We start from the raw sequence: 14,582 nt of genomic DNA, 5'->3' as shown, positions 1-14,582 counted from the left end.
ATTTTTATTAAATTATTGTGAGTGTGCACTCCTTATTTTACCAACTAGCGGGGGCCACCCTCATCTTCTTTTGTTACCGTTGTGTGCATAATTAATTAGCTGGTAGATAAGAAGAGGGTCGAGTGCATGTCTCGTTCTCATGCAAAGTTGGTCTGAATGAAAGGGGTACAAACTCTTCTCCACCCTGGCACCTCGCAAGGTGCCCTGTTCAGATAAATTTCATTTTACGGCGGTGTGTACGGCGTGAAACGTCTGAAAGCAAACACTCCGGTCACTTATGTTACGGAAGGCTTCACCGTATGAGCACCAGCAAATCGCCCACATTCACGTCACTTAACCCCGCAAAATGCACCCACAACTAGTCAGAACACTGTTGTGACCTCGACTGAGTCTCGCAACGTATTGAGGACACTGTACAGTTGCCGTTCGATGTGAAAGTGCAGGCTCGGCTAGTAGCTGCATTTACGTTAGGTTACGGACTTCTCGCGTTGTTCGCATACTTTGGTCGAACCCCCGCAGGTGTGGAGAGGAGCGCGTGGTGACGTGGCGCGGCGCGGCCGGCTCGGTGCTCAAGCACAACGTGCGCTTCCTGTACCTGCTGGGCGTGTGGCCGGCGTGCCGCGGCAGCGCCTACCACGCCTTCAGCGCGCTGGTGGTGGCGCTGTGCGGCACCCACATGGCCTTCGTAGTGCTGGGCGTCGGCAAGGGGTCGGAGGACCTGCAGGAGACGACGCTGGCGCTGACGAACGCGTTCGCCGTGAGCGGCGGCGCCACCAAGGTGGCGCTGCTGCTGCGCGGCCGGCGCCGCTTCTACGCGCTCGTACGCCGCCTCGACCGGCTGGTGGCAGCGCAGGCCGAACACCGGCGCGCCGACGCCCGCCGCCAGGCCGCGTTCGACGCCTTCCACAGGAAGGCGGTGCGCCTCACGTTCCTGCTGCACTCCTACCTCTTCCTGCTGTCCTTCGTCTGGTTCCCGATGCCGCTGATCGCCCAGCGGGGCGAGCGGAGGCTGCCGTTCGTGCAGCTGTCGTGGCTCGACACGAGCCAGCTGGCAGTCTACGCGGCCACCTACACCCTGCAGTGCGCCGGCACCTTCCTGCTCGCCTTCGCCACCGTCAGCGTCGACTGTTTCTTCGTGGCCATCATGGTCCACGTCTCCGTACAACTGAGAATTCTATCGTCCCGCATAAACGCGCTGGGACTTCGCACTAACCTCGCCGGGTCGGCGAGGACCTTCGAAAGCGACGTGAGTGGGGAGGCGTCGGATATTCAGCGAGACATGTACAGAGAGCTTCGCTTGTGTATTCAGTATCACCAAGATATCTTAAGGTATTGTTGGCACGTATCTTTTTATTTCTTTACTCGTTGCTATTTACGTGTAACAAGCACCTAGTAGAATATAAGTAGTTAACCATTTGCTTCAATCAATCTGATGAACTTCTGCTGTGTTTTTGCTTCGCAGCATTAACGTTACTTAATGAAATAAAATTAATCTTAATCTATTATAACTAACGTCACTCTTCGTAAAAATACGAGAACGAGACGATGGATGCTCTAAGAGGAAAAAGAAAGACGATAGAGAACGTAATGTAAAAGAAGATCCCACCACCTTAGCCGATCAGGGGGGAGACCTTTAAAAGCTTCAGGCCCTGCATTCCCATTCGCCTGCTGCTCTTAATGTACGAGGGGCTTTCAGTAAGTAATGCAACACATTTTTTCTCGACCTATTTCGGTTTAAGAACTGCGGAATTTGTTGTGAGACATTGTGGAATACTCCAGCTTCAGCCTCTATGGTTTCATGAAGTTCCGACAGGTATAGTCTTCAAAATAATGTCTGTGACGGAGGAGGAGGAGGTTAGTGTTTCACACCCCATTGACAACGAGGTCGTTAGAGACGGAACACGAGCTCGGAACAGGAAAACATGGGGGAGTAAATCGACTGTGCCCTTACACAGGGACTATCCCAGCATCTGCCTGAAGCGATTTAGGGCAATCACGGAAAACCTAAATCAGAATCGCCAGATGTGGGTTTGAACCATCGTCCTCCCGACTACGAGTTCAGTGAGCTAGCCACTTCAACACCTCGCTCAGTGTCTATGACGGAGGTGTTTTCCGACAAGAGAGATGCCATCGACTTTCTTTTCCCGAAAAATCAGAGCATCGCAGGTATTTGTAGACTCTTGCACAATGTCTATGGCAGTGAAGAAACACGTAGTGAATTGTTGGGGCAGGCATCTGTCATCATGGAAAGAAGGTCACACAAACCTGTCTGTTCTCCCACGTGCTGACCAGCCACAGTCAGCTGACTCCTGCAATGATGGGACGTGTGGATACTCTCATTCGAGCTGATCGGCGGATCACAGTCCTGGGTTCCTTGGCCCCTAAGAGAGGACCATAAACAGCTATGAAGGACCACCTGTGTGGAAATGCGTGTGCGTTACGATACTGACCGTTATAATTTTTTGTCAAAGACCGTCAAAGGCGATGAAACATGGGTTCATCACTTCGAACCAGAAACAAAAAAGCAATCCATGGAGTACCCCGTCACCTCTTCTCCAAACAAAAAGTTCAAAGCAACACCCTAAACCGGTAAAATCATTGCGACGATCTTCTGGGACTCAGAGGTTATCCTGTTCATCGTGTGCCCTCATGGTACAACGATCAGGAAATTAAAGAAACGGCTTCAGCGTGTTTGTCACCACAAAAAGGCTAAAGAACTCCTCCTTCTCCATGACAACGTAGGCCTCACACAAATCTGTGCATCCAAGAGCAGTTCACAAGACTTCATTGGACTCTTCTTCCTGATTCACCCTACAGCCCATATCTCGCACCTTCCGACTACCATCTGTTGGGCCCAATGATGGATGCATTCCATGGCAAGCAGTAAGTGGATGATGGGGAGGTTACAGACGCAACAAGAGGTTGGCTCTGACGTCGACCAGTGGAGTGGTACTACATGGGCATACAGGCCCTCACAGCAAGGTGGTGTAAGGCCATCACAGTCAGTGTAGATTATGTTGAAAAATGCTGAGGAGAAGGAATGGGGAATAATATGATGTATTGGACCCTGAATAAAACCAAACTGCTTTCGGGGGAAAAGTATGTGTTGCATTACTTTTATTGAACGCCCCTCGAGCTAATGCATGTTTCAGGCCGATGATCTAATGCCATTTCTCTAGCGTTAATAATACAGTACAGTGATCTCAAACATAATGTATCAGTTGAATATTTATATTTGTTTTGATTAGGCCTACAGGTTTCCCGTGGCAAATGTTGGCTAAAGACGATTATGACCTAGTATGTCTAAACTAAATTTACATTTAGTGTTATCCACATCTGCGCCCATGTCAGTAATTTCATCAGTTTGAGTACTAGAGTCCATTCGTGCTCTTCGGTTTCGTTGTCTGTATGGCCAAGACGGCCTATAAACACTATGAAAGTAAAGGTTATCCCATAAAGGACGCAAGTTTTGAAATGCCCATCATTTGTGTCCTAGTAAGTTTCCATTTGTTTTCTTTCTGGTTAATAAAGGGGCACTTCACGACAGAACAGGGAGATGTTGTAGTGAAAATTTACTACAAATGTAGTGACTGTTGTGCACAATGTGTTTGCAAACTCCGTGGAATGCTTGGTCAGTGTAATGCACCGTATAAGGTGACCGTGATGAGACTGATTCTTGAATTTGATAAAACGGATTTTGTAGTGGTCATCAACCCTCGATACGTCCTCGTATTTTACGTTCTGTTTAAAACATTAGTAGAGGCACAATGGGTATACGGGCAAGAATAAACTCGGGCAATGCTTTAATTTTGCTGACGTCAACATCAGCACTATGTCTTACCACCAAGGTCATTCCAGGAATCCTACCACGCTAAGGCAATAGTGCGTGTAATATTCTGTTGACATCAGCATCAGCACTTCCTCATCTTCGATGCCATTCATTTCCATGCTGGGGCAACAGTGGTTGTTTTATAATGCTGACATCGGAATGAGCACTTCCTTGGTCTCCAAGATCATTCTAGGAATCCACCACCGCGCACCCGGCACTCACGCCCACGCTCAGCATCCAACTATATGCAGTGCAGTAGAGAAGCTGTGATCTGGTGATGTCACGAGTGATTTAACATATAAGCTGACGTAATCTCCAAGTACAGTGAAGTATCAGAATTGCATAAATACCGAAAATTTTGTCAACTAACTTTGCATTGCTGACTTCTAAAAATTTGTTTAAGGACTGGCTCACCATTCATTTTGGTAAATTCCCTTCAAAACTATAAATAATTCGCTATCGAATACTGGAATGAATAGAGATCATTTTCTTATAAAATATAAATAATGAATCAGGAATACATACTTGTTGAACATGAGTTTTTCCTTAAATAGTATCCCATTATCGAGAAATGAAGGCAAGTCCTGTACCATATACTAGTTCCTTACTGTCACCCGCACTGTAGAAAACGAATCTAGTTCGGATTTTGCACCACAAGAGATGGCTACCTTCAATGTAGAAAATGTGCACTGTTTCTTTGTTTTATCATGAGTTCCTTACTGTCGCCAACAAATGGCTCCACTGTAGGAAACGAGATTTGCACTGCTAAATGAAGATAATTGTTGCTGTTACGTAGAATGCTTGATTTAAGCCGCTAAAAAGTCATAAATTAATTATTTTCCACATCTATGATGCTTCTCAAATGCCACAATTTTCTTTCCAACCAATCTCCACATCAGTGATGCTTGTCAGATGTCACATTATTTTAAAATGTCTATAAAATTATGTCTGAAATATAAAGAAAGTACAAGCGGTGTAATGTAGATTTCTACGAATACACAGTCGGCAAATTAATGCCAAAAATTCTAAAATATATATTCCAAAGCTAGATTTCCATGCTTGAAACAGTTGACACTTTAGAAGGTAGGCCTAAGGAATATATGTGGTAAAACTAGCCTGACCAGGCTTATAACGTCAGAAAACGACGTGATAGCTAAGAAACTATACTAAGCTGTCAAGCACACAAGCAAATTAACAGTCTGAATGTAATTAATTCGGCCCACTCTTGATATAAGTCACAGCACACTCTCAAATTCAATATTTCAGCATTCAAATTGTTCCCAGACACCATTTTAAGAGGGATAAACATAATGCATCATAGTGTTCACTGTAAAAAATATAATCAATGATATTCTTTGCCAATTATTGCTTTTATTACAAATGACACAGGCCTGCTGGAGGCTTTGTACAATAACAACTTTCGCCGAAGTTTGCAATCAGAGCTACGGTGGCAAGCCTCTCTAAAAGTAAAACTTTGAACATAGTCTTGTTGCAACACTTGTTCACTGAAGTACGAGCAGCCCTTAGCGGCTCGCCATCTTACTTACAACTATTCATGACGTCGCCTTTCCGGCTTAGATCTTTTTTAATATGTGACTTGTAAGTACTACATCTTTTTCCAGTCAGTACAAACTTTAATTTTATTAATGTATTATATACTTAATATGTTTTAGAACAGTTAGTCTAATTCTGAAGACGGCGCTCATAGTAGCGTCGAAACCTGGTCAATTTTGACTTAATATTTGTGACCGAGGGCTTATTTGTTCTAATATCTCTCTAAAAACTTTATAGACTGTATATCCTATATTATTTTGCACATTTACGACGTACAATAATCTAAAATATCTGCAAAATACGTTGGCAACGTGAAAAGTGCAATGTTCCTACATCGAGTATCTAAGACCTAGTTGAGGTCAAATACAAGAAAAAACTCTGTAAGGTTTAAATCAGTTACCTCTCCACTTCTATGAAGTCACAATATTCTAAAATGCGTAAGAAAATGTAATGTTTATGTTGCAGCAGTATCTAAATGCGTAGAGAGTTTATTCAATCTGTGCAACTGCATTCCGGGAAAATATGGCTCGCAAAAACAAAACCTGTAATCATCTAAAACAAGAACTAATAAAGTAGTAGCCACCCCCTCCCCCCCCCCCCCCACACACACACACACAGACGTGAGCATGCAAAACACACTTGTCTTATTAGTGGGGTAAGGAATAAGGTGCTTTATTGCGATACATCACTTAAACTGCGGAACAGCAGTGACTGATTATAAACACACACTCCCGAGAAAGACTAATAAAGACGGTAAGAGTGTGTGACGTGGCATTTTCAAAGACAATGCCAGAGTCGATAACACTGAAATAAATAAAATTACTTATTATTTATTGTGAGACATCTCACACTTTGCAAGCACATCGGAGCTCCAAAAATTAAACATTGCTCCATCCAAGTTGTCTGTATAACTCATTAAAATGCGTGCTTATCGTAGTATTTAAAATCTTTTTTGAAAATTCGTGCAAAAATAAAGTTGTATTATATGTAAGGTTTAGTGCACCGTGCAAGCATAATGAGTCATTAAATACGCTTAACGCCTGATATTCTCTGTTAGCACACCGTTGTATGACCAACCTCCATTGCTGTACATGCTAAAAAATGGCGCAACATAGATTAAAATGATGCGGAAACAGTTGTTTTCTAAAGTTTATTGGATCACAACTGGAAATGACGTCAGAGATTCTACCAATCCTTGATGCTGCCACAGCTAAAGCATACAGTTAATATCAAGTCCTCAACAAAATTCTTCATGTTCAGGCCTAAATAAGCAAAGCTTATAAAAATTGCCGTAAATATTACGAGGTATGGCTATTCAACATAAGAGTGTGACAGCATGATATTGCTGGTTTGCAGAGATGATGATATCGACGTGTAATACGCAGAAAGACGAAATAATGTCATTATACAGCAGCAGTAGCGGTGAGGAATTACCAATAACTGTCCATAACAGAGTAGTTGAAAAGGAAGATACATGTCGTCGTTTACAGGGACGAAACATTCGATCCATTCCGTAATGGCCTCCAGCCTGATGCTGTTCTTCAGCCAAGGAAAACGTAAAAGTTTCCCATAGTCACATGTCTGGACACCTTATAAAATCTATAATGTGTTTACCAATAACTTTGATCACTCCTGGGCTTGTGGTTTGACATTTAAATATATTATAAGTATTACTCTACCGTTGGATGCCACCCATGTTTAACAGTCAATCCCAACTGTCTTATCGTATAGTATGACCCTAGGTGTCGTTTTATACGCGAGATGTCATCTCCAAGGGAACATTAGGATCCATCCAGGAAACTTTACAGAACTACTAAAGCATGATGGTTCCTATGACTGCTACATAGCGACAGATTTATAGTGTACAATAGTATGTGAATCCGACGTGTGGTTTGTATACATTAATGATGTCACAGCATATTCTGCAAAATTGCGGAGAATAATAATGTAACGGAATAATTTAATGGTAAATTCCGCGTTTTGTGACAGAGTGCTAAATCGCGACTGACAGACTGCGGCACTGGTAGTATTGTGGAGAACAAAGTTTCCCCCAGGTTTAATATAGCACTTCTGTTTCGTATTTGTAGTAGTCAGAGTAGCTTATTATAGCAGTATGGAGGTAGAATATAGTTAATGGTTTAACTGTAAACCTGTAGACAAACAGTAAAAATGTTGTTAAACATCGAACAGCGTCTTTTTTGTAAGTTATTCGTTGATGGCACCACATGGGAGCAGTTTGCGGATAGTAGAGTGAAGCATACCGTAAATACTATTTTATGGTGTTACTCTTAAGGAGTCTTGCACAGTGTCAAAACACACGATGCATCCTATTCCCAGCCTCTCTGCGTATAGAAACATTCAAATCTGTGTTCTGCAGTTTGTGTACTGGAATAATAAGCCTCTGAGGACGGTTCTGTGCTATGTACACGAAAAAAAAGAAAACCGGAAGTGTAGGACCACGAAGTCAAGAAACGAAACCTGTAGTATATGGCATAGACAACAGCCGAGTCGGTGCGTTGCTTGTAAACACTAAAAAACAAAACCACTAGCCATATTTTACATTCTCGCTCAGTAAAGTTATACCTGCAGCATAAAAAGGTCCATATATCTACTTAAGTATAGCTTTTAAATGTCTTTTTATATGTGAGATGTCACCTACAAGAAAACATTAGGCCTCATCTAGCGAAGCAAACTGTTTTTCTCGTAAGTCACCGTAGCATGCGCTCACTATAATATATGGTGCCATACTATAATTTTGTTGTAACAATATGATGTATGGAGCAGTCCATAACATAGACTCCTCCATAAGTATTCTACAACACTTGATTCTGCGGATACGGGTTGAGCAATATCATTGTCCAAAGAATAGAGAGTTTTTCTTACGATTTTGGAGCGTATATAATGTTCGAACAGTAGGAAACAGTTCCACAAGTTCGAATTCATTTCTTTTCAACATAATGCAACGTATTGAGGACAAAAAACAACAGCGCAACCAGCTCGACACATGATCAGTGATACGTTAAACTCCTAGGGAGCCCGTGGCTATGACAAGCCTACAGCCAATGTATTTTAGACGTTTCGGTCAGTATACAACCACACTTCTCTGCATGTGCGAGACGTGGCCTATGCTGCAGCAAACATTTTGATTTACGAATACGATCAGATCTGCATATCGGTCCCCGAATCAGCTTAAATTATGATACGTTAAAGTAGGTGCCTTGTATATTGCTAAATTGTGGGGAGATGGTCGACTGACTTGTGTACCTTGCCACATGCGTATCCACGTAAGAGCACTTGGCGGAAGCACGGCTTTGAATTGCTAGTCGTCAGGCGACAGACTACAAACTGAATTGACCAAAGTCATGGGATGGCGATACGCACACCTACAGATTGCGATAGTATCGCGTATACATGGTAGAACAATGCGTTGGAGGAGCTGTCATTTTTAAACTCGTCTGAAAAGATTTCCGACGTGATTATGACCGCACGACGGGAATTAACAGACTCTGAAGGCGGAGCTAGACGCTTGAGACATTCCGTGTAGGAAATCGTTAGTGAATTTAATGTTTCGAGACCCACAATGTGAAGAGCGTGCGGAGAATACATCAGTTCAGGCATTGTCTCTCACCACGGACAACGCTTAACGACCGAGAGCATCGGATTCCGCGTAGAGTTGTCAGTCCTAATGGAAGGAAAAAATGCCCGAAATTCTCACAGAAATCAATATGGGACGTACGACGAACGTATCCGTTACGACAGTGCGGCGAAATTTGGTGCATGGACTACGGAAGCAGATGATCGACGCGAGCGCCTTTGCTAACAGCACGACTTCGCCTGTAATGCCTCCTCTGGGCTCCTGGCTCCAGAACCTAGACGACTGGAAAGCCGTGGCCTAGCAGATGAGTCCCGATTTCAGTTGGTAGCAGTTGGTAGTAGCGTTCGAGTGTAGCGCAGACCCCACGAAGCCGCGGATCCAAGTTGTCAACAAGGCACTGTGCAAGCTGCTGGTGGCTGCATAATGATGTGAACTGTGTTTAGATGGAACAGGCTGGTTCCTCTGGTCCAATTGAACGCAACATGGTTATGTTCGGCTACTTGTAGACCATTTTCAACCATTCATGAACTTCATAGTCTCAAACAACGATGGAATTTTTATATAAGACAATGCCCCATGTCACTAGGCTACAGTGTTCGTGATTGGTTTGACGACCATTCTGGACAATTCGAGCGAGTGATTTGGCTACCCAGATCACCCAACATCGAACAATTATGGGACACAATCGAGAAGTCAGTTAATGCATTAAATCCTCCACCGGTAATACTTTCACAATAATTATGGACGGCAACAGAGTCAGCATGGCTGAATAACTCTGGAGGGGACTTCCAACGAGTTTTTAGGGCCACGCCACATCAGATCGCTGCAGTATGGCGGGAAAAGGGAGGTCCTACACCATAGTAGGATGGATCCCACGATTTTGTCGCCTCAGTGTCCAGTGTACTGGAAGTTGCACGGTTAGGTAAATCTACCAACATTGAAACACATACGCGTGTTGGATGTCTAAACTGTGCAGTAAAGTATTTGTAATTATGTGCAGGTTCGTGCGGTACCTGGACAGCGTGATGAGTCCGCTTGCCATGACACAGTTCATCTCCGGCGTGCTGCTCGCCTGCGTCGCTCTGTTCCAGGCAACACTTGTAAGTGCTTACCGTAACTACTCAGCTAACAATGTCGTACCTACTAAGCAGATATGTTCCACACTTCGCCATTTTACAGTATTTAACAGGCTTGAATTCGCCAACAAAGAAGCGATTTTTCAACATTCTCCTCGTTTTTCGATACCAATGAGAACTGTACATTTTTCATTGCAGTGCTTTTATTCTTGCTCTTAACACTCCTTCCCTGTAAGGCTGTCTGTGCTGAATATACAGGGTGAGTCACTAACTATTGCCACCTAGAGTAACTCCGAAAGTGTGATGGTAGCGGAAAAGTTTGTGAGACAAATGTTACATGGGACAATGGTGACCGTAATATGACGCTGGTCTTTTGTTACTAGGTGGAGTCGCTTCAAAGATATGAAGGTGCTATAGTTTGGTACTCATTTTCTGATAGCAGCTGTCGAAAAGCCAATTATGTGTAACAGTAAGGTCATTGAAGGTCAACGAAGGTCACAAAGGTGGCACGAACGTCCATTTATAGGAGGTGTTCGAAGTGATGACCATTGTTATCGATCCAGTGCTGCAATCTTCTAATCATGGTTCAAATGGCTCTGAGCACTATGGGACTTAACAGCTGTGGTCATCAGTCCCCTAGAACTTAGAACTACTTAAACCTAACTAACCTAAGGACATAACACACATCCATGCCCGAGGCAGGATTCGAACCTGCTACCGTAGCAGTCGCACGGTTCTGGACTGCGCGCCTAGAACCGCGAGGTCACCGCGGCCGGCCTTCTCATCATGGATTGAGTGGTATTCCTTATCACTCCGGCACTGATCGAAGCACATGCTCTAACAATTCGCTCTCTCGTATATCGTGCAAATAGTAAATAATCGCCGAATGTGGCGTATCCATCTACCGTGCCATTGACATGTAAACACCATTCGACTGTTTCACAACACAACACTAATAGGATCCGTAATACCAGTATCGTCGAATCAAGCGAATGTGAATGATGTATTCCTTCGAAGAACTCGGTATGCTTCTCATTTACGTAGAATGCCAACGAAATTCAGTGAGAGCTAGAGACATACGCTGAAAGATATCCTCAACGTATTCACCCTACACGTCGTACTTTTAAATATGTGTATGATAAATTGAGAACAATTGGATCTTTAACGCATTGGAAACATATCCGGCAAAGGAAAGTTACTAACAAGGAAACAGAAATTGGTACTCTTGCCACTGTGGTTCGAGATCCTTGTGTTAGTTCGCGTAAAATCGTAAGGGAATCTGGCATGAGCCAGAGAAGTGTTGTTTGTGTTCTGTATCGCCATGAATATCATCCTTACCATATCAGTCTCCGCCGAGAATTACCTGGTACGGATTGTATGCGTCGCATTAAATTCTGCCGATGGGCTCAACTTCAGATTCAGAGGGATGACACACTTATTAATTTGATTTTATTTACTAACGAGGCTACTTTCATGACTCATAGAAATGTTAATTTGCATAACATGCATTATTGGGCAACTGAAAATCCATGTTGACTGCGGAAAGCTGCACACCAAAACCCGTGGTCGGTGAAAGTATGGTGTGGTGTTATGGAGGACAGAATTATAGACCCCAAATTCATTGAAGGAAATCATAACTGTAGGAGGTAGACCACATTCCTGCAAGAAACATTAGGTCTGTTGTTGGAAGAAATACCATTTTTCGCTGATAGAAATGAGTTGCAGAGACAATTCCCAAATCGTTGGATTGGACGCGGAGGAGATGTGTTGTGGCCAGCTCGTTCGCCAGACTTGACATCTCTGGATTTTTTTCTTGTGAGGATTCGAAAAAGACATTGTTTATAAAGACGTTCCAACTACACCTGAAGATATGCAAGAGAGAATTGTCAGAGCTTGTGTTTCGATAGCTTCCGATGTGATAAGGAATGCCACTGAAGCCATGATAAGAATATTGCAGCACTGCGCTGCAATGGTCATCACTTCGAGCACTTTCTGTAATGGACATTCATGCCACCTTTGTTGACCTTCAAAGACCTTATTGTTACACATCATTCAATTCGTCGCGATAGCCACTATCAGAAAATAAGTACTAACTACAGCATTCCATTCTAAAAAGCTAAGTTGACCTTCATATATCTGAAGCGACCCCACCTAGCAACAAAAAACCAACGTCATATTATGGCGCCCGTTGTCCCATGCAACGTTTGTCCCACAAACTTTTCAGCTCCTATCGTACTTTCGGAGTTATTCTTGGTGGCAATAGTTAGCGACTCACCCTGTATATTACTGGTGGCGGCACGCCGCGTAGGCCATAAAACTGATGGAGACGCTTTCTTCAGCCACACTCTTACAAAGCCTGTCATCTCGTCCGTTTGTTTTTGGGTCGTTTGTGAAGACTAACAGGAGCGTCTGCCGCCATCTTAGCTAGCAGCATGTTCTGACCTCCATTGCCATGGTGTTAGATGAACGTAGTGTAACCACGCTAGGACTCCGGTCACGTCGCTAGAGGATGCACACGGCTACCCGCGATCGCCAAAACTACGCGAGCAAGCAATCTGCTCAGCGAGTCGACTGCACACAGCTTGCCGCTGCTATTCTGGTCAAGGCACGTTTACGCGGACAATAAAAATTGCATATTACCAACAATAAATCCCGACAATGATGTCTGGCAACATTGCACGCTACAGGAATTTCAGCCACATGCTCGGCAACAAAAAATTTGGAAATTTGAGGTAGGGTTGAAATGGTTGAAATGGCTCTGAGCACTATGAGACTTAAGTTCTGAGGTCATCAGTCCCCTAGAACTTAGAACTACTTAAACCTAACCAACCTAAGGACATCACTCACATCCATGCCCGAGACAGGATTCGAACCTGCGACCGTAGCGGCCGCGCGGTTCCAAACTGTAGCGCCTAGAACCGCTAGGCCACTTCGCCCGGCTGTGGTAAGGTTTTACGGGACTAAACTGCTGTAGTCATCGGTCACTAAGCTTACGCACTATTTAAGCTAACTTAAAGTAACCTACCCTACGGACAACACACACACCCATGCCCGAGGGAGGTCTCGAACCACTGACGGGCGGAATCTCGCGGACCGTGACAAGGCTCCCGAGACCGCGCGTGTACCCCGCACCATCTGTTCGGCAGCCAATGTGGCCCTAGAGTGTTTACAGCATCAAATTTCCGGGACAGAAGTGTTTGCTTACACGGGCCACGCCGTGACTGCCAAATGGACAGGAGCTAGCTAGTGGAAGGGGGGTGCTGCTCTTCTGCACAATATGCATTACAAAAAGGAAAAAAAGGTTGGCAAGGAAAATAGAAATCGAGCCAAAGCTATTGCATTCCTTTTCATGTGAAGTGCTTCCGAAGATATAACTTTTTTCAAGATGCTGAATCACGACTTCAGCATATCGCTTAAAAATAATGCGTCCGAGAAATGGTAAGATCAATACATGACAGACAGTATACCAATTGCTACCAGACTGGCAATCAACTTTTATTTTTGGGCTATTGGTAATTCATACAGAAGTTATCTAACGGATATTTCTCATCGCTAAGCCTCCTAGCACAACGCGTTTGCAATGCTTTGGTAACGAATTCGGTAAAGTAGTTTCAAATTACACCCAAATATTAATGTTAATATTTTATTGTGGTTCACCAGTATATGGACAGAATCATGAATTTCATGAATGTAAATACAATTCTCTCTCCGTATTTTAAATCACATACTACAGTGGTAGGAAGGAGAAGATCTTTTCTCAGATTTCAGACTTTGTATATACTGTGTCTCCTCTTGTGTTCCATAGCTCTGGTCTTAGACGTACCATGTACTTATAAGTAAAGTGCAGCTACTCAAAGAAGTCCAGTGTGGGCTGTAGTTATCATGTGGTAGAGAAACGTAGTACATATTATAATGTGATAATGCGGAACAAATTTACGCTGGAAAAAAAATTAGTTCCAATTTTAGCCACCAGGCATAAATCTGTCAGTGCAAGAAAGACATACAGAAATGTTTCCTATGTAATGGACTACAAATGGGGCGAGGGCAGAACTTGTGAAACAAGTGAGAAAGGCGTAAGATTGATTTTATTATAAACTGCCGCATACAGAATTTGTTCAGTATGAGCACCGGAGACATAGAGGCGATACTGCATCCGTTAAACTACCTGACCAATAATTGCTCGCAGCAGTTCTGGTGGAATCTGAGCAACGTTTTCCTGTATGCTGGCCTTCAGATCAGGTAGAGATCGAAAGAGTCCCCGGTAAACGCGTTCTTTTAGATACCCCCAGAGCCAACAGTCACATGAATTCAAATCAGATGATGTTGCATCTGGAAAACCCCTGGATGTAAAACTGTGCGAGCTACATGAGGTGGCGCCCCATCTTGCATGAAAACAGTGTCGTTTCCACATAGCTGCGCTCTTCCAAAGCAAAAATCGCATGCTGTAGAAGGATGTCTCGATAGCGTTAAGCCGTTACGCTGCACGTGGACAGGCTCTCTGGGTGTATTTTCTTCAAAGAAGAACGGA

At 43.7% G+C, this 14,582-nt stretch overlaps 1 protein-coding gene across 1 annotated transcript in view; it reads left to right on the top strand.

The window, feature by feature from the left end:
• Positions 1-14,582, top strand: part of LOC126335865 (odorant receptor 43a-like) — a 97,476-nt gene that overhangs the window by 14,015 nt on the left and 68,879 nt on the right. The window contains exons 2-3 of the mRNA XM_049999338.1: positions 520-1,329; positions 9,979-10,078. Coding sequence (XP_049855295.1) covers positions 520-1,329; positions 9,979-10,078 — 910 coding nt within the window. The remainder of the gene's footprint in view (positions 1-519; positions 1,330-9,978; positions 10,079-14,582) is intronic.

This window comes from Schistocerca gregaria, chromosome 2, assembly GCF_023897955.1.
Source record: "Schistocerca gregaria isolate iqSchGreg1 chromosome 2, iqSchGreg1.2, whole genome shotgun sequence".
In the NCBI taxonomy this organism is placed as follows: domain Eukaryota; kingdom Metazoa; phylum Arthropoda; class Insecta; order Orthoptera; family Acrididae; genus Schistocerca; species Schistocerca gregaria.
The sequence above is the reverse complement of the archived record's forward strand: the minus strand, read 5'-3'. Positions and strand labels throughout refer to the sequence as shown.